Source organism: Heterocephalus glaber, unplaced genomic scaffold (assembly GCF_053883595.1).
Source record: "Heterocephalus glaber isolate CG9 unplaced genomic scaffold, H.glaber_assembly_v1.0 deba00001600, whole genome shotgun sequence".
NCBI lineage: Eukaryota > Metazoa > Chordata > Mammalia > Rodentia > Bathyergidae > Heterocephalus > Heterocephalus glaber.
In genome coordinates, this window is record NW_028258372.1 from 4,152,447 (window position 1) to 4,176,560 (window position 24,114).

General features: G+C 36.5%; 1 protein-coding gene across 5 annotated transcripts in view; it reads left to right on the forward strand.

Annotated features, from left to right (window-relative positions):
* The window catches only part of Sdccag8 (SHH signaling and ciliogenesis regulator SDCCAG8), a 222,144-nt gene that overhangs the window by 55,970 nt on the left and 142,060 nt on the right, over positions 1-24,114 (forward strand). For all 5 annotated transcript variants that reach the window (XM_021265534.2, XM_021265526.2, XM_004853507.4 and 2 more), the window contains exons 11-12: positions 9,574-9,708; positions 13,258-13,374. In XM_021265534.2, coding sequence (XP_021121193.1) covers positions 9,574-9,708; positions 13,258-13,374 — 252 coding nt within the window. The remainder of the gene's footprint in view (positions 1-9,573; positions 9,709-13,257; positions 13,375-24,114) is intronic.

Genomic DNA, 24,114 nt, shown 5'->3' on the forward strand with positions numbered 1-24,114 from the left:
TTGTCATGAATTTTTCTTTTTGTTGGATTCTCCCCTTTTGCTTTAATTTCTTGTCATGCCCGATGGATTCATTCTGCTTTGCTTCCTGGGGTTGTGATCCTCGTTGTCTTTTCCTAGGGTATTGTGTAAAATGTTTTGGAGTGCTGGTTTGGTATTCATGAAGTTCCTAAGGTGCTCTTTGTCATGAGAGTATCTTATTTCTCCATCAATTTTGAAAGATAGTTTTGCAGGGTACATCAATCTGGGTTGGAGGCTGTTTTCTTTTAGGGCTTGGAAAATGTCACTCCAAGCTCTTCTTGCCTTGATGGTTTGTGTTGAGAAGTCTGCTGTGATTCTGATGGGCTTTCCTTTGTATGTGATTTGTTTCTTTTGTCTGACTGCTTGTAGAACTTTGTTCTTCTGTTGGGTTTCTGGAATCTTAACTATTATATGCCTATGGGTAGATTCTTTTTTTTAATCAAGGCTAGTTGAAGTCCTACATGCCTCACTTATCTGTATGTCAAGTTCTTTTCCCCTGCTTGGGAAGTTTTCTGTCATCACTTCTGTGAACAGTTTTTTATGTTATTTGCACTCTCTCTTATTTCTTCATTGACGCTGATCAGCTTTATGTTATTATTCTTCTTTGCATCATCTAGCAGCTGCGGGATTGATTTCTTGTGGTCCCTTACAATTTTAATGAAATTTTTCTTTTCCTTGTCACTAATTGCAATCTTATCTTCTATATCTGAAATTCTGTCCTCACATTGGTTCATTCTGCTGCGTAGACTTTCAGTGGAGTTTTCAATCTCCTGAAAGTCTGTTTGCATCTGTTTTATGGATTCAATTTGTTTCCTATGTTGGGATTCCACCATGTTCCTCAGCTCCTCTATTTTTTAATCTGTGTCCTCTCTAGATTTATTAATCATGTCTTGCACTATGGGCACAATCTCTGTTGTTATGTGAGAAATTTTTTCTGATTTCATTTTTTCCAGATCCTCTTTTGTTGACAGTTCAGGGAGTCCAGGTGGTTGAGTATTAGAGTGTTCCATCTCGTTTCCCTTTGGAGTTGCTGTAGGTGATCTGGAAGTCTGGTTTTGAGGCTTGTTTACATGTCTTCTCATTTCAATGGGGGGGGGGTTGCTGCTGGCACCCTCACGGCTCACCTGTACACTGCGAGCAGTGGTAGGGCAGCCCAGAAGCCTCCTCCTCTGTGCTGGGAGCAGTGCTCTGGCAGCCAGAAGCCTCCTTCTCTCAACATAGGCAATTTTAAAGGAAACCAAATCTCTTGAGTGTCATTATTATTCTAAAAATCTCAATGCCACATCTATCACTTCTCCAAATAATCCTTTAGAATCTGACAATTAGAATGATAAAGTCCTACTATGAAGGCTTTTATTTCAGATAGTGAAGTGTCATGATAAATATAGTTTTGAGTATTACTATTGATGCATATAGAATATTTTCTTGTATTTATTATTAGTGTATTTCAACACATCTTGTAGCATATTAGCCGTCACAAACCATTTCCAATATTGAGTTGCAGTGTTGGCTTCCATACAGTAGATTTCACACCTAACAAGAACCTAATAACATTTTCTGACCTGCTTTTACCATTGGATTGTTCAGGTATACATGACCATTTTGTAGCATTTTGACCAGTCTGAATCAAGTCTTCATTCTGAATGTCTCTGTCATATCTGTCTGTCATATGTTGCTAATTTCTTTGGCTTACATGATCCAAGTCATCATTAGTAGCTGAATCACCTGATGACTCACTTTCATCCTCCACCCAAAGTTGTAAAAGCAGATTTTCATGCAACATTGCACTGAATTGGACTAATTCTACAAGAAAAATCAAAAGAAAACATTTAATAAAATTATAATACAAAAATGTAACAGTGCATAACATGGGTAAAACTTACCATTTACACTTTGACACACATGTACACACCTTGCCGTTCATCACATCAAGTGGGTGAACACAAAGATTGCTTTCTGAATTCTCCCAGTGCAGCTACTGAGATGCACAGCCAGCTACTGTTATGCTAACGTTTGTACTTTCCTTAGAAAAGTATGGTATAGGTGTCCCAATATTAGGAACCAAGATTAAAATTGCTACATTAGAAAAAAAATTGCTACATTAGAGTAAAATTAAGAGATGACCAATGCAACTGTGTCAATTTTTTAAAAGTGTATTTAGAAAATTTTTAAGTGGATTCATAGCTTATACCCTAAATACTGTGTCATGATACTCCAATGTGTGTGATAATTAACTCATACAGCAAATACTTGAATATGTACTGTGTACAAGGCAATGTGCAGGCCTAAGGATATAGAAAAGGAAAAATCACAACCTCTGCTCTTTTAAGTCTTATTGGTAATCGGAGGCATGTACTTTAAACTTCTTGGTTTTGTTTTTTTTTAAGTGTGTCAAACCTGCCTATCTCTCTGCGCTCGGTTGGTGATCTCAGCTGGTGAAGATTCCACAGCAGGTGGCATCTCTGTGCTCTCAGAGTCTTTGTTGTCCATACTTTTTTCAGTGCTTTCTAGCAGTCCTCCTGGGCATACCTTTCTCTCTCATTTTTTCAGCATTCAATGTATATTAATGGGAGAGACTGGGGATGTAGTGGTTACAGAGCTGATACAATCCCCTCATGAAGCTTATAGACTCCTGGGAGAAGTACACTAAGCAAATACTCTCATAAGTGAATTTTAAATTATGATTGTGATAAATTCTTAACAGTTTAATACAAGGTGCTATGAGCGTGTGTAAAAGAGAAATATGAAGTAGTCTAGGAAGTCATAAGAGACTTCGGATAGAAAGATATTTTGAAGTAAGACCTGAAAAGTTTGAGAAGACATGGTCAGATGAAGAGGAGAAAAGAGTTTCAGGCCCAGTAAAATGACACATCCAAGATACTGAGGATGGAAAACACTGTACCTTCTGGAAATTTAGAGCATGTCCCGGTGGCTGCAGCATAGGAAATGAAGGACAGAGTGGGACGGGGATGAATTTGGAGAAGGATGCAAATACCCAGTTGTGTTAGTTACTTTTCTCTCATTGTTGAGACAAAATACTTGGCCCCAAAAGCCAAAGGGGAAGGGATTTATTTGGCTCACAGTTTGCAGAGGTTCCAGTCCATAATTGGCCAACTCCAAGGCAGAGATGACAAACAGGCATGGCAGAACAGAAACAGCATGGCACACATAAGGCAGCAAAGGCAATAAAGGGGGGGGAACCCAACAGTGTCTCCCTACCCCTTTTATTCCATTTAGACCACCCAGGGTTGGCAGCACCCACACCCTTAGGCCTAGTGCCTGAGCCCAGCATTGCACCATGAATCAATTCCAGCTTCACACTCTAGATCAAGCCTATGACCACATGAGGCTTTGGGGAGACATCCAGACCCAAACCATAACACCAATCATGAGTGGCTTTAAAATCCATGTGAAGAATTTTAAATTTTATCCAGAAAGTGATAAAAAACATTCAATGGCTTTAAGTTGCAGTGTCATAAAGCCATTTATGTATGAGAAAAATCATTTTTTTTCACTAGATTATGAGGAGAATCAGAGTAAGTGGTGGGGGATCAGGTGGGAGGCAATTACAGTAGTCCAGGCAGGAAGTGATGGGGTCTTGGACCTAGTTTTCTAAGACTCTATCACTTTTATTCTCTTCCTTTTCTCTACCATGCCTCTTTCCCCCTCATTCTGAGAAGAGAGCCTTACTTGATAAAGGAAATTGAAGCCATTAGGTGATAACCACTTCACCTATTTATCTTCCTCTTGCCTTTGCCATTAAGTCATTTTCACCTGCATCCTAACCCTGTCAGAATAGGAAAAGCTTAAACCTAATTTTTACTCCTTCTCCCTGTGGCTCAGCCCCTTTCCTACCTGAAAGAGCTTGTTACATTTGTCCTCTAATCCCTATCTTCAACTTTACCTTCACTACAGTCTTTCTTATCATCAGGAAAATCCCAATTTTCTTCACCTGTTCAAGAAACAATCTTTCTTGCTAGTCTAATGGTTTCAATCTTTAGTACACAAGAAGTTACAAAAATCTCATTGCCCAAACTGTGCTACAAACCAACTATCTCAGAATATCAGAAGTTAGGATCCAGGTGTACTTTCGTTTTGGTTTTGGGTTTTTTTGGTACCAGGGATCGAACTCAGGACCTTGCGTTTGCAAGGCAGGCGCCGGAACCACTGAGCTAAATCCCGGACTCCAGGTGTACTTTTTAAAGCTGCCCACATGATTCAGTGTTCTGCTAAGGTTGGAAACCACCTCAGCAATACCATATGCCTCTTTGCTCTTTCTTTTACTAATTAAGTTTCTTGAAAGATTTGTTCATACATACTGTCTCTATTTTCTTACCTCCCATTTGCTCTTTATCCCACTCCGTTTCAGCTTCTGTGCCCATAGCCATTGAAATTACCATTTCTGTGTTCACCAAAGACCTTCCTTACTGCATATACTGATTCTTTTTATTTTTATTCTCCTTAAAAGTACTGTTTTCTGGATTTTTTGGTATCTGTATTCTTAATTTGGGAGAATGATATTGTGTACCTTTGAGACAATGAAAAGACACATCCAGAAAAGCAGCTTGATGGAAAGTTCTGTAGTTTAGTTAGCAGTAAGATAGATGTTAGTATCTTTGGCATTACTGTGGCTTTAATTCCATATATGTGGTATGGTTTCCTAAATCTTTAACTTTCTACTGAGCTCCCAAACCAGTTTTACTTCCTATCTTCCTCGTCCCAGTGAAGCCACTATCTGTCCAATTACCCAACCCAGAAATCTTGTCACCTTCTTCTCTTCACCCTTCTCGCTCTGCACGTCTCATCACCGCTAGATTCTGGAGGTCCAAGGCCCTTGGCATTTCACCTCACTCTGTCTCTCCCTCCCAATGCTACCCCTTGCATGGCTCTTGCAGCCCTTGCCTCTGCTCTCACCTCTTTCCCATCTGTTCTCTAAACTACAGTCAGGGTGATATTTCTAAATGAATATCTCAATATGCCAGCTCTTCCTTTAAAGTTCTTTCATGTGTCTCTGCAATGTTGGAGAGAATTTAGGATCCTTTAGCAAAACATAAAGATTTCACGTTATTTCGTTCTTGGACTCTGTGGTCTCTCCCTTTCATTATTTTCCTGCCTCCCCATAAGACGGACCTCCTTGCAAACATGCAAACATGCCAGTCTGCTATAATGTTTTTTTTCATTTCATGACTTTGTATGTGGTTTGCCTAGGACTGGAGGAATTTTCCTTTACCTTATTTAACTGATCCTTTAGAGTTCTTGACACTACTTCCTCATAGAGCTTCCCAAGGCTGACTTGAAATTGTCTGTCTGGGTTCCCATAACTCGATTTATTGCAAGTTCTTGTTAAATTGTTTGCCTCCCCTAAGTTACTGAGTCCCTTACATGAATGATCTAACATACTCACTATTTAGGGATATCCCTGTCACATAAAATGTGCTCATGTGTGTATTTGTAGAATAACTGAATGATATACAAAGAAAACCAAAAAAAAAGCCCTAAGCCATTGAAAAGATAGAACTGAAATGCTGAGGGTCAAGAGGGTCAGAACTGATCCCTGTCTGTGAGAGATCACGGACATCTTTGTGGACCGGGTGACATTTTAACTGAACTTGGAAGAATAGGCAGGATTTAGAAACAAAAAGCATGGGGAAAGGAGTATGACTCATGATCACTATGAATAAGGAATGGAGGGAGGTGAAGTTGTGAATTGAGTATTGTGTATGAGAGAGAATGGCATCAATGGCAAAGACCAGCTATTGTTCACACCTAGGAGGTTTTTATTTGGGCGATTGTTTAATGCAAACCTTTTGTCTTGCTGAGTAGTTCTACTGTATAAAAATATGCTGATGAGATTTCCTGATCAGAAAGGATAAAGGAGGCCTGAAATATTCCTGGCAGTATGCCAGATGCATTCATGTGTAATAGGACCTCTCACTAAAACTAACAATTATTTTACGAATATGACAACAGAAATATGATGCATTTTAGAGCCTGAGTCATTCAATTTTATTTTGCCTGCAGTAAGCTTTGATGTCAAGGTCCTGTCCTAAATAAAGAGAGATGAATAAAGAGCTGATAGTGGTCCTAGCACTGAAGTAAGTGCTCTCACCAAAGAAAATGGCTTTGGAGAAAAGGGATTTGGGATTGAAGCCAACCTGACCTTTCTGTGACCTTGACACTTTTTTAACCTAAGTTTTTTGTTTTTTGGTACCAGGGATCAAACTTGGGACCTTGCGCTTTCAAATTAACCTAAGTTTTAAGAGTAAAAAATAAAGTTGATAATACTTCATAGACTTGCTAGGATTAAATGAGATGATGTTTTGAAAATACCATACTGGGGCCGGGGATTTAGCTCAGTGGTACCACCACCTGCTTCGCAAGCACAAGGACCCAAGTTCAATCCCCAGTACCAAAAAAAAGAGAAAATACCATACTGTCTGGCTTATGGTGGTCACCAAATAAAATTTAGTTTGTGGCTATTATCATTCTTACTTTAGAGAAAAAGAGAAGTAGCCTTAGTGGATAGCTTTCTTGGACCTTCATGTTGGTAAAAAAAAACAAAACAGAGAGACATGAATATAAAACCCAGATTTACCTTTTATTTATTATTTTGAATGTATTGGCCAATTAGTTCACTGAATCTCATTTCAACTGAACTGAAAATTAATCCAATATAACTAATCTAATTTCCTATCAATCCAAATCCATTATAATTTCTTATCTAAAGGGATTTAAATAGAGAATATATATCACTCTGCCTAGCATGGGAGCATAATCTACTAGGAAGACTCACCAGTTAACCACAACATTGTAAGTCTAGGTAGTTAAAGTTAGTGCTAGAGAAGACCTCCCTGCTTTCCTATTAGGAGGAATACGAAAGAGACTTAGTTATCTTTCATTTATGATTTTTCCTTTTCCTTTTCTTTCTCTTTTTGAAAAATGCATTTGTGTTGGAAGATTTGAGAGAGCAGGTGTGTCTACTCAGACTGGTTTGGATCATTCCCCATGAACCTGACCTGATTTGAGTTTGTTTGTTGCCTTCAGTAGTGCTTCTTGGTTGCAGTGAGTTATCCATGAATAACTGAATGAACTAACAAGCTGAATGGCTGCATTCCATACACATTTTCAGTTGGTTCCCTTGACAATAGTCCATTGCTATTCCTTAATTCTGAATTCTTGTATCTCTTGTATAGAAAGTACCACTTTCTACCATATTTGATACACAAGGGACTGCTTTGCAGAAATTTCTATCAAGCTCTCCCAACCTGGGTGTCCTTGTCTCTTCCTTGCCCCTGTCAAAGTTTAAAGGACTTACCTGATGTCAACGCCTCGGACATCCAGCAGTGTTGCAGCTGTGTCTCTGTTACTTCTGGCTCTGCAACAGATGTGGATGGAGAAGCTCCTGCAGTGTGATGCTGCCTTCCAGATGGTGGGCATGGGGGAAAAGAAGGTGTGACAACAGGAGGGGAGACCTCGGGAAGTGGGTGACAGGAGGCAGCAGACAGGTAGTGGGCAGCGGAAAGAATTGATGGGTGGCAGAAGGAGGGAGCCCTAAGAAAGGAGAAAGATGAGTTACGTGCCTTGTAATAGAAACTGACTCAGAATTTACAATTAGCAAACTAAATGTCTGCAAATTTACTTCAGAAACTTTACAGTGTTAATGTTACCATCAAGTAGAGCTCCTTATAAATATATAATATATGATTTTTAAATAGCTGGCTATTAAAATTTGTTGTCGTGATGTGGCTCCAGAAAACTTGTAGTTACACTTTCCTGGTATGGATAGTCATGAACTTGGATTCTTAAATTAAGGAAATTATATTGATACTTTTGTTCTGTTTATCTTCTTTTGACTTTTAATTTTAGGTTTAGATTTTTATGTGCACAAGAATACTTTGTAGTTTGTTATCAGTAAAACTAATTTTATGTGCAAATTAGATTTGTAAATAATCTTTTGATGATAATAAGGACATGTAAAAAACCATAAGTCAACTATGTAATTCTCTTCACTCTTCAGAAAAATTACTTCATCTTCCTAAATTAAAAAATAGCTATCAAGGCTCATTATTTTCAAATGGATCAACTGAGCTATTTATATGACTCAAAGACAGATACCTGTCTTGGTTTTATCACCATAAAGCTCTTAATTTACCATAAACCTCTTAATTTTAATGATAAAATGTTAGTTATTGATTTCAATTTTAAAACTGAAATTTTTAAATTGTCAGTGCAGAACGGTAAATTTCTTAAGCACCACTATGTCTAATTTGTTACCAGTTTTTGTTTTAACAGATAAAAACTTGGGCCGGGGATTTAGCTCAGTGGTTCCACCGCCTGCCTCACAAGCAGAAGGACCTGAGTTCGATCCCCGGTACCAAAAAAACTCCCAAAAAACTGATAGTATATGCCCTTTGTTTTGCTCTGCATTAGCATTTTTTCATTTTAAAACTACAGTTCAACTAAGAAATTAAGAGCCTGGAAAAGCCTGGCTCACTGGAATAGACCAAAATATAATTTAAAAATCTATAGAGGATTTTTAAAAATCTGTAAGAGATAACTCTAAATCTAGAAAACATTTTTAATCCTGAGGGGAAAAAAAACTAAGGACCTGATATTCACAGAGTTCCTTGGGAAAGTCATTTATTCTAATTATTCATTTTTCAAACATTTGGTGCCTTTAATGAGCATGCCATTGCAGAACTTCTAGTCTAATGAGGAAACAAAGAGACAACAAAAACAGTGTAAGAAGTACTATGACATAAGAAGTTAGATGATCAGGGTGTATACACTGAGGTTATTGGAGGAGTATAGGCCAGAATGCTGTCCAGCAAGGGCAATCAGTGAGAATGGATGCAGGCTGCTACAGACAACAGGCATGAGTGCCCAGGTACACATCAGCTGAATATTAGCCTTGTGATGTGCAGTAGCACTTTTCATGCTGGTAACTAGAAATCAGGAACACTTCCTGGCAGAGAGGAAATAATGGCTGAGCTGAATCCCATAGGATAAAAAGGGAGCTCTAGATAATGGGAGAGCAGGGGTTTTCCCATCAAGGGAACTACATACATGCAGCCTCTTCTTTGTTGGTATGGGGAATGGGAAGTGGGATTCATAGTTGACCATAGCTCTCTCTAAAGATACCCTCTTCTTGAACTCTCTCCTCAGTTCTTTGATGGCAGTCCATGTGAGACAAGGATCTATGAGTTGTCTGATTCTTTCATCCCTCCTCTGAGATTTGTTTATGGTAGTCTGTTCTATGACTTAATTGTGTCTCTAATATTTATTTTAGGGTTTCAAATAAATCTTAAATTTAATCTTCTTAAATATTTTCTGTAATAATATTAGATCCCAGGGGAGCCCTATTCGGGAGGGAAGTACCTATGTCAGGGCAAAGGATAGATGAGTTGAAGTAGGGAAATAAGTGTACCCAATCCACAGAGAAATGACTTAACAGACTGTTGAGTGTCTATGGTAAGACTCTATTAATAAAATAAAATTTTAGTATGTATTTTTTCAAATATCTTTATTGTTTACAACTTTTATTTCCTCTTACAGATGTTGATCCTGTCTCAAAATATAGTCCAACTGGAGTTCCAGGTGGAAAAGGTTACAAGGGAGAAAATTTCTGCTATTAATCAACTAGAGGAAGTTCAAAACCAGCTGACGTCTCAGGAAATGGATGTCACAAAGGTGAATGAAAATATTTTAGTTTAATGATTATTTAAGTACATATTTTATTTGAAAAGGAAACTTTTTTTGAGGTAAGATCTTGCTATGCAGCCCAGGCCAGCTTTGAACTTCCTGTGCAGCCCAGGCAGGTCTGGAACTCTTGATCCTCCTGCCTCAACCTCCTAAGCACTGAGATTACAGATGTGTACTACCATGCCCAGCAAAGAAATTATTATTATCAGGAAGAGGTTTGGGGTGGAAAAGTTTTATTATTTCAAGAACAGTCGCTGTCTGATTGTCACTCAGCAAATATTTGCATACTCTATGCATTCCCCTTTGATGTGCACTGCAGATTCAAAGATGAATTAGACACAAAGCCCTTGAAGAGTGTAAAGGTTAAGTGGAAAAGACAAACTGGTAAGTAAGAGTTATCTTGTATTATTGAATATTTGCTAAAACTTGTATTTCTAAATTAGGAGTGATTTTTTTTTTTTTTTACCATAAATAGCATAGGGTTGCTCTTCACAATAATTGTCAAAGATATCTATTGGCACTTGGAAAGTAACCTTAACATAAAACATTATCTTTCTCCCACTCCTTTTCGGATTTGGCCTCTAATATCAAGATTCTAATGTCACAATTTTTTTTTTGATATTGATGTTTCAGTGTATACACTAAAATACAATACAATCAGTGCTATGGACGTTACTAATTTGTAAACCAAGAACTGAAATGTTTAATGTTCTTATCTGGCTAAGATTACTATATTAGGTCTCTATTTTAATAAATACTAGAAGGTCACCCGGATTTCAAGTCAACTACTTTAAAACTAAAAATCTAAATATGGGCATGCATAATATAATAAATGAAATCACCATTAATAGTCTTCATCATTAAGATAATTTGTTTAAAATTCAAACCTATCCCTTGTTTTCCTAAATGTTGACAGTTTATCGCCATTATTGTTTCATATTTCAGTAGTTAAAATTCATTTTAATTTACATATTAAGAAAGAGGGTCTTTTCCCCCTGTTTCTTCAATTTCTATAATTGTCCATTAGCTTTCTAAAATTCAAGCTAACTAATGTTAAAATTTTAGAAGCTTGTATTTGCCAATATACCTGGTATGTTTGTGTGGACGCAGGATTTGAAGCGAGGAGATTGGAGCAGAAGTATAATAGTGCTTCACCTGGATTTACAGGTGAAATCTGTGGTGACAGTTTAAAGTTCATTTTGGAAGGAGAGCTTTCTGTTGAAATATAGCAACATGAAGAATGAGTTCTTGTGTCTAGAAATATCCAGAAGGACTGAAGCATCAGTAAAATGATTGAGATTCCTTCCAACCCTGAGATGATATAATTCTTGTTCAATTAATTGTTTATTTAAGATGAAATTTTAATGTTATGGATAAACATAGCAACTGCTGAACTGAAAGTAGAAAGGCAAAGGAACTTTAAAAGTAAAATTAAGAAAACAATTAAACAGGACCCAATATTTAGACAGTTATTATATAATGTTTGTGTTGGTGTTGTGTAATTGTTATTTTCTGGAATTAGCAACTTGAGATTTTTCCCACTTCATTCATAGATATAAATCAAACAGATTGGAATAGTGAAGAACTGAAAAAGAGGATTAGGACTCTAATTTCTGTCATTCTGAGTTTTTAAAATTCTACTTACCTTTAAAATAAAAAAACTTTTTGTAAATTTATAATTTTTTGAAAAGGAAAGAATAACCTCGCACATTGAAAGCAGCTGGTTTTCAAGTAGAATTTTTAGTAAATTTATTCTTGTTTAGCTTTCTGAGTGCCACAGTGGAAAATTATGCTTTTTCTTCTGTCTTGTCACTGTAACTTGAACTCAGATTAGTTTTGTTTTCTTTTCTTTTTTTCTTTTTTTCCTTTTTGAGATGGGATCTTTCCGAGTTGCTCTGGCCACCCTTGAACTCACACAATCCTCCTGCCTCCCAAGCAGAAGGGCCTAGAGGCACATATTACCATGCCCAGCTAGATTTAATTTTTTTTTCAAATGATTTTTTTTAACTTGAACATAGGAAATGCATACTGGTTTTATACCTTAGTATATTCTAATGCCTTAGTAATGATAAACTAATCATGATTTTTAGAGAAATATTAAAATTGAAATGTTTCAAGCAGATATAACCACTAGGTAATATATGATCTTTAAAACTTTTGTAAATTAGAAGCAGACTTGTGTATTAATCTCATGACAGGTTATGTTATGTTAAAAGGCCCATAATTTGTTCACTTAGAACTTATTAATCTGTGTAACCAATTTCAAAGAAAGAAAACAACAATTAAGGACCCAAAAGTCACCAACCTTTGTAAGATAATGATGAGAAATGTTGGAGATGATTTGTTGGTTACACGTTGTATACATGTGTCAAATTGTTTCAGTGTACCACATTAAAAAATCTCTAATATCACCTGTCAATTAAAAATAAAAACAAGGAAGTTACCAAAAAAAATGTATCTGCTGATTGCATTTTCCAAATATATTTCTGTGTCTGTAGAGGCTGGGAAAAATGCAAATTATACAAAGAATGATACACAACACTTTTAAGATTCTATGTGTGTTCATCATTTAATGATATTTTCTTTTTATGTTGAATGTTCTAGTTGTGAGTGTACAGTATGTTTAGTTCCACTTTGTGAATTTTTCCAAGCAATATTCCTTAACTTCAGCAGTGCTGTGTACTTAATAGAATAAGATTGATGTTATCTACAAAGTTCACAGTAGGTACTATGTACTGCACACTAAATATCAATAATGTGGTGCATTAACACTGTACACTATAGAGAAATTTTTCTTTATAAATTTATTTAAATAAAAGCCTAACTGATAAAGTCCTTAAAGAAAAATTTTACAGTGTAGATTGAATATTTAACCATAAAAATTAAAAATTTGAGTAAATAATAACATAGCTTAATGTTTTATATACTTTGTTTTTGAGGTAATGGAGATTGAACCCAGGGGTGCTCTACTGAGCTACATCCCCAACCCTTTTTTATTTTGAGGTAGGATTTTGCTAAGTTGCCTAAGTTGGCCTTAAACTTGTGATCTTCCTGCATCAGCCTCCAGACAGCTGGGATTACAGGCATGCACCATTGCAACTGTTTTATTTACTTATTTTACCTAATTAAAATTTGTATGATGGTGCTTTTTTATTGATAATATTCAATTGAAATAGTTATTTGGGGGTATATTACTTAAATCTTCAGTTTAAGGGCCAGGGATTTAGCTCAGTGGTTTCACCCCCTGCTGCACAAGGATCCAAGTTCGATCCCCGGCACAAAAAAAAAAACAAAAAACTTCAGTTTAAATTTTTTAGTTTATGCATGTATCTGTAATATGAAATTGTTAGACTCAATGATCCCCGATAAGGCCTTCAAATCTTAACGGGTTCTATTGAATACTGCAGTAGAAAATGTTCTTAGATGAGTACCATTGCATTTCATCTATACGACCTCTAGGGGGCACCAAAAGATCTAATTGCAGGCGTTGCCGCGTAGATTCCAGCAGCTATTGATCTAGTTTCTACAATCTAACAGGTGTGTGGAGAACTGCGCTTCCAGTTGAATAAAGCTGAAGTGGAGAAGGATGAGGCAGAAAAGGAGCACAGAGAGTACAGAGTTAAAACTAAAAGGGATCTTGAAATTAAAGATCAGGTAAGCGATGGCACAAGTAGAAGGACCAATTAAAGATATAACTAACTTTCTTTCTGAAGTTGATGTGGCTTTATCCCTAAGTTATTTATTTCTCTTATATTGTTTCTAACTAATGCAATGTTCTAGTTTATACTATTAAAAGACTTTCATTTATAGTTGCTTAAAATTATCACCTTTCACAGGAAATGGTGAGACTACAACTGCATGCATATAAAATTCCAATCTGACAGGTCATAAATATACATTTGGATATGTGTATCTATTACTTACAAAAGTTAAAAAAAAAGTGTTCTAATGCACAGTTTGAACCTAAAATATATGTACATAAAGTTCTTGAAAGATGCCAACTTGCATCCAATTTTAAATGAAAAAGTTTAAAATGTGTAAGATGAGATGGGTTGATATGTAAATATGTCAATCAAATTGATTGTTGGCAGAGTGAAACCAGTTTTAACTAAGATAACCATGAATATGTTTCCTTAGGAAGCCTAAATACAGTGCAATTAGAAATGTTAGGGAGGCAAATGCTGCTTACTTCAACTGCAGTTTGAACAGATGTTTTATGTTGTAACTTTATTGAGATCATGTAGGTGCTGCAATTTCAATTGACAACATAGATGAAGTTTTTAGAAAGGCAGATCTAATAGGCTTGCTTTTGATTTTCTATTTTTATATGACAGTACAGGCCTTTGAGGGTTTGCATTCTTTGTATCTAGTGAAACCAGGTTGTTCATGCTATTAAAATAGTAAGACTGACTTCTTAGTGGTGATATTTTAAAGAAATTGCCATAATTTAAAAGTATGTAGCTCTAAGTAAAATTATTTCAAGTATATTTCCAGTTCAAGGTTTTTTATTGTATTTCTCATATTGTCCCCTTTAAACCCCATTAACTTTTTATGACAAATGATACAAAGACAGCTGAGAAAAGTATTGAAATGAAAGTGATAACAAAGTTTAATACAAAAAAGTTTTTTAATTCATGACTAAAATCTTTAGCACTAAGTTAAAATCCAGACAACCAAACTAAAATTCTGCTTTTGTACCACTATATTCAAAGTGTTATAAAGAGTTTTACCCTTTCAGAGGATATTTTCATTATTAACACTTACAAGTAATGAAACTACTTTATTTCATCCAGTTGGGGGCGTGCCTGATAGTGGAATGGAAAATCCTTTTTATCTAGTCCTGAAAACCTAGGACTACTAAGTCAAAAAGGGAGAACTTTCCTTTTCTGATGTTATACATCTTTAAATTCTACTGGCATAACCACTAGCATTATTAAATACTTCCTGCATTATTGTACAACATTCTGCCATCATAATATTTTGGATTAACTGGGAAAATACAACACTGAAGAATCTCTAAGTTATTTAAATTTATATTATAATGTTTTAGAGGAAAAAACAAGATCAGTAAGGGTATAGTATCATTTGTAAATGAATAAAGTGTTTTAAAGTATTTGTAATTTTTATCTTTTAGTACTCTTATCTCATTTTAATTCACCAGTAATGCTATGAAGGCCACAGATGCAAGATTTTAAAGGAATAGTTTTCATTTTAGACATTTCCTCATAATAATGAAATATTAAGAGTTTTCACAATGATTTTTAGTGATACATTTTTAGATAGAGGTATGCTTTTTTAGGAGCTCATAGGGTTAGGAATAAAACTTCTGAACAGATACAAGATGTTTATGTTAGATGTGCTTGTTACCATTTTTTCTTGGACAGAATGTAAGGAAATCTTATAGGTACTCTTTGTAACTATTTTGTATTGAACAGACAATTTAAGAAAAGAAAATAGTGGTGTCTCATTCCACGGATGATTTGGAGTAGCAAAGCAGCAATTGTTCTTTGGTCTTTCAGCCATGACCTGACCTTCTGTCTGTAAGACCAAAGAGCTATTTTGCTTGGCCACCATCTGCACTCAAGAGAGAAATTTACATTTAACTTTTAAAAGCTGGACATGTTGAGCATTCATCTGAAATACATACAATAATGTAAAGCATATTTAATTTTAAAGTGTGCATATCATGCAATTCAGCATAATGAGAAGTGTCTCTTGGTTTGCAAACAAGTATTCCTTGTGACACAGTCATTTTTGTTAATATTTTAGTTAATCTGACCATTTGATAGATTTTTAAAGTAGGTGGGAAGCTGTGAGATTGGAATGTGGTGAGAACAAGAGCTTTTTTGATGTGTACAAAATAGGGCAAATGGTTGACTACCAAAATGGTTTTCCTTGTGACCTGAGCCTTGACTCTGGCATAATTAGATGGAAAGGTTAGGGGAGTAACAATGGCAGCTTCTTCCACCCACTTTCTTCTTTTCTTTTTTATATTGTGCCAGGAACCGATGGGCAGATCATCCTTCCCATCAACGCCTTTGTATCTCTCCAACTTAGAGAACTCCTGACAGCATCACAGGATGCTTTTTGTGTGTGCATGCACACACACACCAAAAAGATGATGTTTATATGGAGGAGAACAAGAAATTTGTGCCCTGATTTTTATTAGAAAATTTCTGTAGCTATAGGCATACATACACACACTTCATCATGGGAATTTAGAAATACTTGAGGGCAAAGGGAAGATTAGAACAAATCCCTGAATTTCTATTACCTATGCTTAACATTTTGCTAGTCGTGTTTAATCCATTTCACCATTTTCCCCTCAACTTCATCTTCCTAGTCACTACCTTCATCTTTTATCATCTTTTTCTTTTCCATCTTCTGTTATCTTGTTATCTTCTATCTTCTTCCTCTAATTCTCCTTTTGCAGAAATTTTAAAGTCAATCTTAGATATTATATTTGTTATTTTACCCATAAATACGTCAATGTACATCTGTGAATATTTTCACATGATCACTATGCTATTATTACACCCGGGAATAGTAACAGTAATCCCCTAATATCAAATCAAATAATTCCCAGCCCACATTCAAATTCTTTATCTCAAAAATGTTTTATAATTGGTTTATTCAAATCAGAAAAGCAGGTATGTGTTTGCATATCAGAGTGTGGCACTACTTCTCTCTTTAAAAGGAAATTAAAGAAACTCAGAAAAATTTAAGTTTTCTTTGTTGTTGTCCATTTTATTTCATAATGTTTTATTGTACTTAAGAAATGCCTCATCACCATTCAAAAGAGATAGGAATTAATCCTTAGCAAAGTCTTTAAAGAAGTGGCTACCATGTTAAATCCCAAAGGGGCTCCTTAGAATCAGAAACCCAAAGAAGTAATTTCATATCCTTACATTTAAGATTTTGGAATGCTGCAGGAAGCCCTGGCATCACAGGGGTTAGCTGACCTTAAATGAAGAGTACACAAATGGAATCCTTTTTCTCAATTTCTATTTGGTAGATAAATCTCAAAGAAGATCCCTTATCAGGGGCCTATGCAAAGAAAAAATACAAGATTATTTGTTCTGAAAGCAAGAAAAAAATGATACTAAAAGTACTAAAATGTACATTTTTTTTGTCAGTCTCTTTCTTTCCTGTCTCAGTGTTTCTTACTCGCTCTTTAATTTCTGACTTTTTCCAGTGTAGGTATACAGATGGGGAAGTGCAGATCCCACAGGGACCTGGGGCTGAGGTGCACATGTGGCCTGTCGGCTTCTGCTTCTTCAGTCCTCCAGCCATAGGGTGACACACCAGGCCCTCAGGTATGGGCAGAGGCGCACACTCAACCCCAGCACTCCTTCTCCTAAGGCTCACATCCAGATTCCTGTCATGGACAAAGGACAGGAGCAGAACACAGCCTCCAACCTATAACCTGGCTCCATGCTGGGTGGAGGGCAGCAGCTATATCAAGGCAGGGCAGCAGAGAGGAAGCTGGAGGAGAGCACACTTTCGAGACTGCCCAGGGCAGCAGCGAGTGAGCTGGGGTTCCAAAGTGCCATCACACTGTGCTGACAAAGCACAGACTCCAAGATAGCATCATTAAGAATTTCAAGACAGTGGACTGGGGATTTAGCTCAGTGGTGCTGCCGCCTGCCTCGCACGTGCAAGGTCCCGAGTTTGATCCCCAGTACCAAAAAAACAGAATTTCAAGACATTGACCATAAAGCCTTGAACTACAAGAGTAGAGCCCATCTAAACAGCGCCTGTGTGACTGCCCTCCCCACCTCCCCGTGAAGATGTCATAAGCATGGGAGAGGCAGAGACTTGGTAGCTAATGTACTTATTTATATCCACACACCTACACACACAGACATCTGTACCTATTTAACATACTCACACACCTTGTGTCCTGAGAGGAGGGTTAACCAGCGATAGTCCTCAGGCAAAATCTGGCTTGCTACCTAGAACACAGCTATGTTGTTTACATATTGCCTATTGCTGCTGTCCTGATACAACAGCAGATTTGAGGAGGTGCAGCAGAGACCATGTACCCCATTAAACTTAAAACATTTAGTATCTGACCCTTTACAGAAAAAGTTTGCCAACCCTGGTCCTAGACATGGAAATATAACTATTTTTAAAGCTTCCTGTGTCTTTCTTGAATGGAGAGCTTTGAGCTTCAATACCCATCAACCTTAAAACTTAGTGGTTTTAGAATACTTTACAGTACAACCAATATACCACATTCCTGGTCTCTTAATCATCAAGCAGTAATGCTGAGTGAGTGTATCACTGGCTGTGACATCTTCTTTATAGTGACACATGCCTTTATAATGGCTTGAATGAGAGTGTAACTCTCAATATTGTTTTGTATTTATAATTTTGTTTTTTGGTTAACACCAATTTTATTTTTCAGAGATAAGAATACTGACATAGAAAGCTTTTCTTATAGATTATATACATTATAACATTGGAGTTATAGCTACCATTGAGTAGAAAGCATTTCAGTTCAAAATTACCTTCATGGGGTAATCACAGTAATTATTTGAGAGTAAAGCATAGATACAAAAGAAATAGATCAGAAAACCTTGCCTAGAATAAATTAGGGCAAAGGATTTGAGAGTTGCTCATTTCTACAGCAGTATGATTCAGCACTTTAATACTGACATTAAGCATGTAGTGTGTCAACACAGGAATTATTTACCAAATCCAATTGACTTAGTTAGATTGTTGGAGTGAGGGCATCTGTTTGTAAGGCTTTGTGTAAAGATGAGAGGTAGTCTTGCTTGTCCTGAAAGTCAGTCCTATTGCAAGCCAGACAAATAAAAGGAATAAAGAAAAGTTGACGAACTGTACCCTTTTACTTACAAAAGACTGAAATAGCACTTCATTGTCTTCAAGGATTTGACAGATTCTTTCAAGGAGAAAGTTAAACACCTGATCTTGATCTTCAATATGGAAAGAACAAGAACAAAATCATTTAACCACAGCCACTGAGAACCACAGTAGTCTGAAATAAGAATTTTCTGACAGTAAGAAGATTGAAATAAATTGTTGCAATAGTGTATGGAACTTTCTTTCCGGGATTTTTAGTTTTCAATATTAGTAACAATGTTATTTACCTAAAGACCCAACTAATGGGCCTCTGAGTCTTCTATTTGATTCTGGAAACATCCTGGAAACAGATCATCATATCTGTTAGACGTGGGTAATGGCAGTGTTAGTCTTTTCTACTTGTAACCTAGCACCTACAGATCAGAGTAAAATGTTATTCAGATCTGTTATCTGCTTCGTGTCTGCGAAGCTGTATACTCTCTTCAGCAGGCTAAGATAATGGATGAATTCTTGAGAACTAGACTTCAGACTCAGCCAGCTATCACCTGCAGTCTCACTTCTCTCTCTACAAAGTGACTGACTGGGAGGGGCCACTTGGGCATGCCTGTGGCGCATGTAATCACTCGTCCTGGTGATGACAGAGCTACTCTCCACTGTTCTTCACACTCTCAGTGCTGTAGGTTTAGCACATTCCTGTCCTGGCTCCTCAGGCAGACAACAGCAGTTCCAGAGGGCATGGCTTACCCATACCAGAATACCAGACACTTGGGGGCAATAACTAGAAGACCAGGTCCTGCCCTTAGGGAGTTTATATTCTACTTGAGGAGTCAGAATACACATTTGAACATGCCTTAAGAATACTTGCAAAGCAGCTTATCGACAAGTGCAAATTAATGTAGTGTGAACTTCATGCTGGCTACAGCCCATGAGAGGGAGAATCTGGTTCCATGTGTGTGATGCAATAAAGCTTTTTTTATAGCATCTTTTCTAAGTATGCCCTAAAGCATTGTTCAGCATACTTAGAGAAATTTGTGTTCTTCTCACAGCCAAACTACGAATGCTGAGAAAATTCTTCAGCCTGGAGTATGTCTAATAAATCAGCCTCTTTTGTTCTTATTCTGATGACACTTAAGTGGAGAAATGGGATTTATTGGATTATTGTAGTAATTAAAAATATCCCCACTAATGAAGTCTTAAATTAATGAACCTATTATTTCTAAAACACCATGTCAACTTAGTTTCTAAATTTTAAATTATCATTATGTTGATAAAGTCATAAGATGAGCAGTAAAAAAGTAAGTTTATTATTTTTATACAAAGGAACAATTCCAAATCAATTCATTGAAATAATATCAAGTCAGAGATCCCTGGGCAAATAATTTAGCGTTCAGTAACTTGTTGAGTTGGGTAGTTGTTTTGACCAGTATATATATATCTCACCTTAGAAACATTACACAAATTCATATGCTAAAAAGGTGTTGATTTTCTAGAAAATATGATATGCTATTCACTTTATTTTAAAAAATCAGTTAAACAAAAGTATATCTGAAAACGACAATTTAAAGCTATTTGGGAAATAAGAGCACAAATAGGAAACAAAACATGCCCACTTAGAAATGATATGCCTTGTGAAATAAACATTTGGAAGTACACATTTGCATTTGGATAGGAATATAAAACTGTAAACTGAGCTTAAGGAATATTTTTGTATTTTAAAATACTCTTAAGCTTCTGCTACTGGTCTTAAAGAAATAATTCGTGCTACGCTTTCAGGGGATAATAAATATTTTGGTTCTTTAAAAAAAAATTTTGCTTGCTTATTTTGACTTTAAAAGTTGATTCCCCAGGCTAACCTTCCAGTCGCATGGACTGTCTTCTCAAGTACCAATTCTGCAATTCTAAGAACTATCAAGTAGCAGCAGTTCTTTGACTGTCCCTGTAGGCCAAAAAGCTGAGAGTCGTTAGCCACAGGATAGCTACATATATTTTTTACATTCAGAAATATTAATGCCAGTATCCACTGAATATTCCTAATTACTACATGTGTATACATTTAAAACAATATTTATTGTATAAACATGGCCATATTAACAGAAGCCAATAATTCTTCATGCAACAAAGCAAATCATTTTCATCTCCCTGTTTTACCTTTTGCTTTTTGTCCATATGCATAAGTAATATTTGTAAGTAGTAAACATTGCCTAGATTTGTTGGCTTTTGCTTTTTTCACTTAACATTATCTTAAGCATTTTCCTTTGTTGCTTCATATTCTTTATAGTGATTAATATGGTCATTTACAGTTACTTTTTGTTTGTTTGTTTTTGGTACTGGGGATCAAACTCAGGACCTTGTGCTTGTAAGGCAGGTGAGGTGCCACTGAGCTAAATCCCCGGCCCGGATTTATAGTTACTTTTTAAGGAAAATGATAGCAAGTCAGATTTCAAAGAAAACAAATATTAATACAAAGTTAGAACCCTTTTGCCCTGAACTTCACGTGTTGCATTAATTCCACATCCGTATGTTGTGTGCATTGTGCTGGCCTATTATGAATTTCTGTGAGAAAGAAGTATGTGTGACAGATAAACCAATAAATACATGGCAAAGGAAGCATAGTAACTGTCAGCAAACTGCAAAAGGGTCTCAGGATTTAGCAGAGGATGGTTAGGGTGTTGCCCAGCAGAGAGGGAAGAGGAAGACATGCGGTCAGTTGGCCCACCATGGTGGCTGGAGCCACAGAGTGGAGGGTGGGCCAAGAGAAAGCAGCACACACTCAAAGAACATAGGTATCTTTGGATCCCTTTGGATGTTTTTATAACTGACCTCAATATCCCAAGCGTCATATCTGTTATAATAGTTTGCCAATAGAAAATGGGCTTCCACAATGCTCAGCATCCTCGTATAACTGCCTGTTTATCACCAGCCTTCACACACAGAAGTTAGTTATGTTATCTTTTGGAAATGTTCGCATGTTTATCTTTAAAATTTTCTTCGTATTTCTGTGTAATGGAAGGAAATTGTGTGTGTGTGCGCGTGTGTGTTGGGGATAGAAACCAAGGTGTAGGGCATGCGAGGCACTGAAGCACACCCCCAGCTCCTGCCCACCTTCTTTATCAGGCAGGGCTGTCCAGGATGTTCTCCTGATTGACCGGTGATCCTCTCACCTCAGCCTCTTGGGCTGCTGAGACTAGAGGCACACACCACCATGTCCGAAGGAAACATTTTAACATTTCCAAATCTAAAATAATTTACAATAAATTATCCCTTTATTAGCAATGCTAGAGTCAAATAGTATTAGTTTCGTAGAAATAAATGAGTTATCTTGATTCATGGAGAACTACCACATGACTTGTGATGGAACATAAAAGAGATTACATAGGATACCACTTTTCCTGTGAAATATGAGTCCAAAGACTGGATTCTTTTTTTGGGGGGAGGGGGGCGTTGAGGATTGAACTGAGGGCTTTGTTTATGCTAAGCACACACACTATCAGTAAGCTACATCTTCAGCTCAGACTTACTACTTTGGCAAATTTCTCAGAACCTCAGTTTCCTTCAGCTGAGAAACTTGAATAAGTGATAGCCAAGGTTTTCTCTGGTTCTAAATATTTCCTAGAAATATTTCTAGAAATGTAAGAAATATTTCTATTTCTCTGCCCCATTAAGAATAAAATATTAATAAAAATCAATAAAAATTACATGGATTCTCAAGTGTCATATTTACCAGTGTTTCACTCTCCTTTTATAAAAATGACACACCTGCTAAGATTGTAGGAATGAATTTTTACTGTCAGCAACTTTAGATCATATTCTTTTTATTTTTGATAATAATAAAATAATGAAATGTGTAGTCTTTTAAACAGTTGAATTTAATTATAAGACAGGCATTGTTTGGTCCGGGGATTTAGCTCAGTGGCTCCGGCGTCTGCCTTGCAAGCCCAAGGTCCCGAGTTCGATCACCAGTACCAAAAAAACAACAACAAAGAGTTAAAAAAAAAGACAGGCATTGTTTAATTTGCAATAGGAATGAAACCCCTACTTTAAGAATTCAGTTCTACTGGACAGATTTTAGGCAGCAGAAAACTCTCAAAGGTAGTGTTTTGGGGAAGTAGCCAGGTTTGCAAAACTTGTGAAATTAAATATCCATGGCCAGAAATGTTCATCTCTGTGAACTCATGACCATAAGGAATATATTGGTGGTGTCTTACTTAAGAAATACAGCGTTAACAGTTGATGCTTTCACTTTCTGTTCTCACTTGATGCCCTTATGAATGTTGCCATGGAATGAAATGCTGTGGCATTTCTCAACACAGATGACCAGAATATGATCACATCAAGTCTGGTTGTAATGCTTCCTAATCATCAAAATGAAAGCAAAACATATTTAATACTCTTGGAGATTTCACAAATCCTCAACATATTTTATTTCCCTTTCCCTCACAAGAGTCCAGTGTGAGATTCCAGTGTCTAGACTTCCCGAGACAGAGATTCTAGATGTAAGTTTAGGCTGCTCTTGATTATTAATAAATTGCAAGGTGTTTAGATTGTCATATTACTCTTATTAACAGATAGTCAACTTAGTGAAACCCTTTTTTTTTTTTTTTTTAGTTCTTTTATTGGTACATTTTAGGTATACAATTCATTTACATTTATTATTGGGTGTTTGTACCTGTACATGATATATCTTGGTTCTTATTTTTTTTTCCCTGTTACCTGTGTACCCTTCACCCCCTCCACCCTTCCCTACGTACATAGATTTCATTTCCATTTTTTTTTCTTTTCTCATAGTTTTTCCTTTCCCTCTTTTCCTTTCCCCTTCCCCTCCCTTCACTCCTTCATCTTTGGCCCTTTTTTCCTATTTCAAATTATCAATTATTCATTTTAATCATTTTAACCCTTGTTTACACTATCAGTTTCTCACATTATTGCAACTATTCGGTATTTACACATGTGTCCTATTTATTTCACTTAAGAGTATGGCCTCAATATGCATCCATTTAGCTGTAAATGACTCTAGTTTCTCGTTCTTTATGGCTGAGTAGTACTCCATTTTATAAAAAAACCACATCTTCTTTATCCAGTTTCCAGTTGATGGGCACTTGGGCTGCTTCCAAGCTTTAGCTATTGTGAAACCCTTTTTGATGTTAACAGATGTACTTAAGTAAATTAGTTGCACTAACATTTAAGGAAAGAGGCGAGACCGTCACAAGGTCTGTTTCTGGCTTGCTTGCCGTTTGTCATTTCTTGAGAATTGCGGGGTTCCCCTTGAAGAATAGAGAATTCTTTGTGTAGAATCTTTCCGCTTAAAACTGATGTTCCATCCCTCCACACACACACTGGTAATAAATCACCCAAGTAGGAGCATTAGCTTGTCTTTATGAATTGTGCCGTGACTGGAAGTTTTCATTAAAGTACAAAGGAGCCAGACAGCGTGACACATGCCTACATAGGAAGCTGAGGCAGGAGATCACAAGTTTAAGACTGACCTGGGCAGCTTACTGAGCCCTGTCTTAAAAACACCAAACAAACAAATAAAAAAACAAGGAACTGCTTCTATCTTTTTCTGTC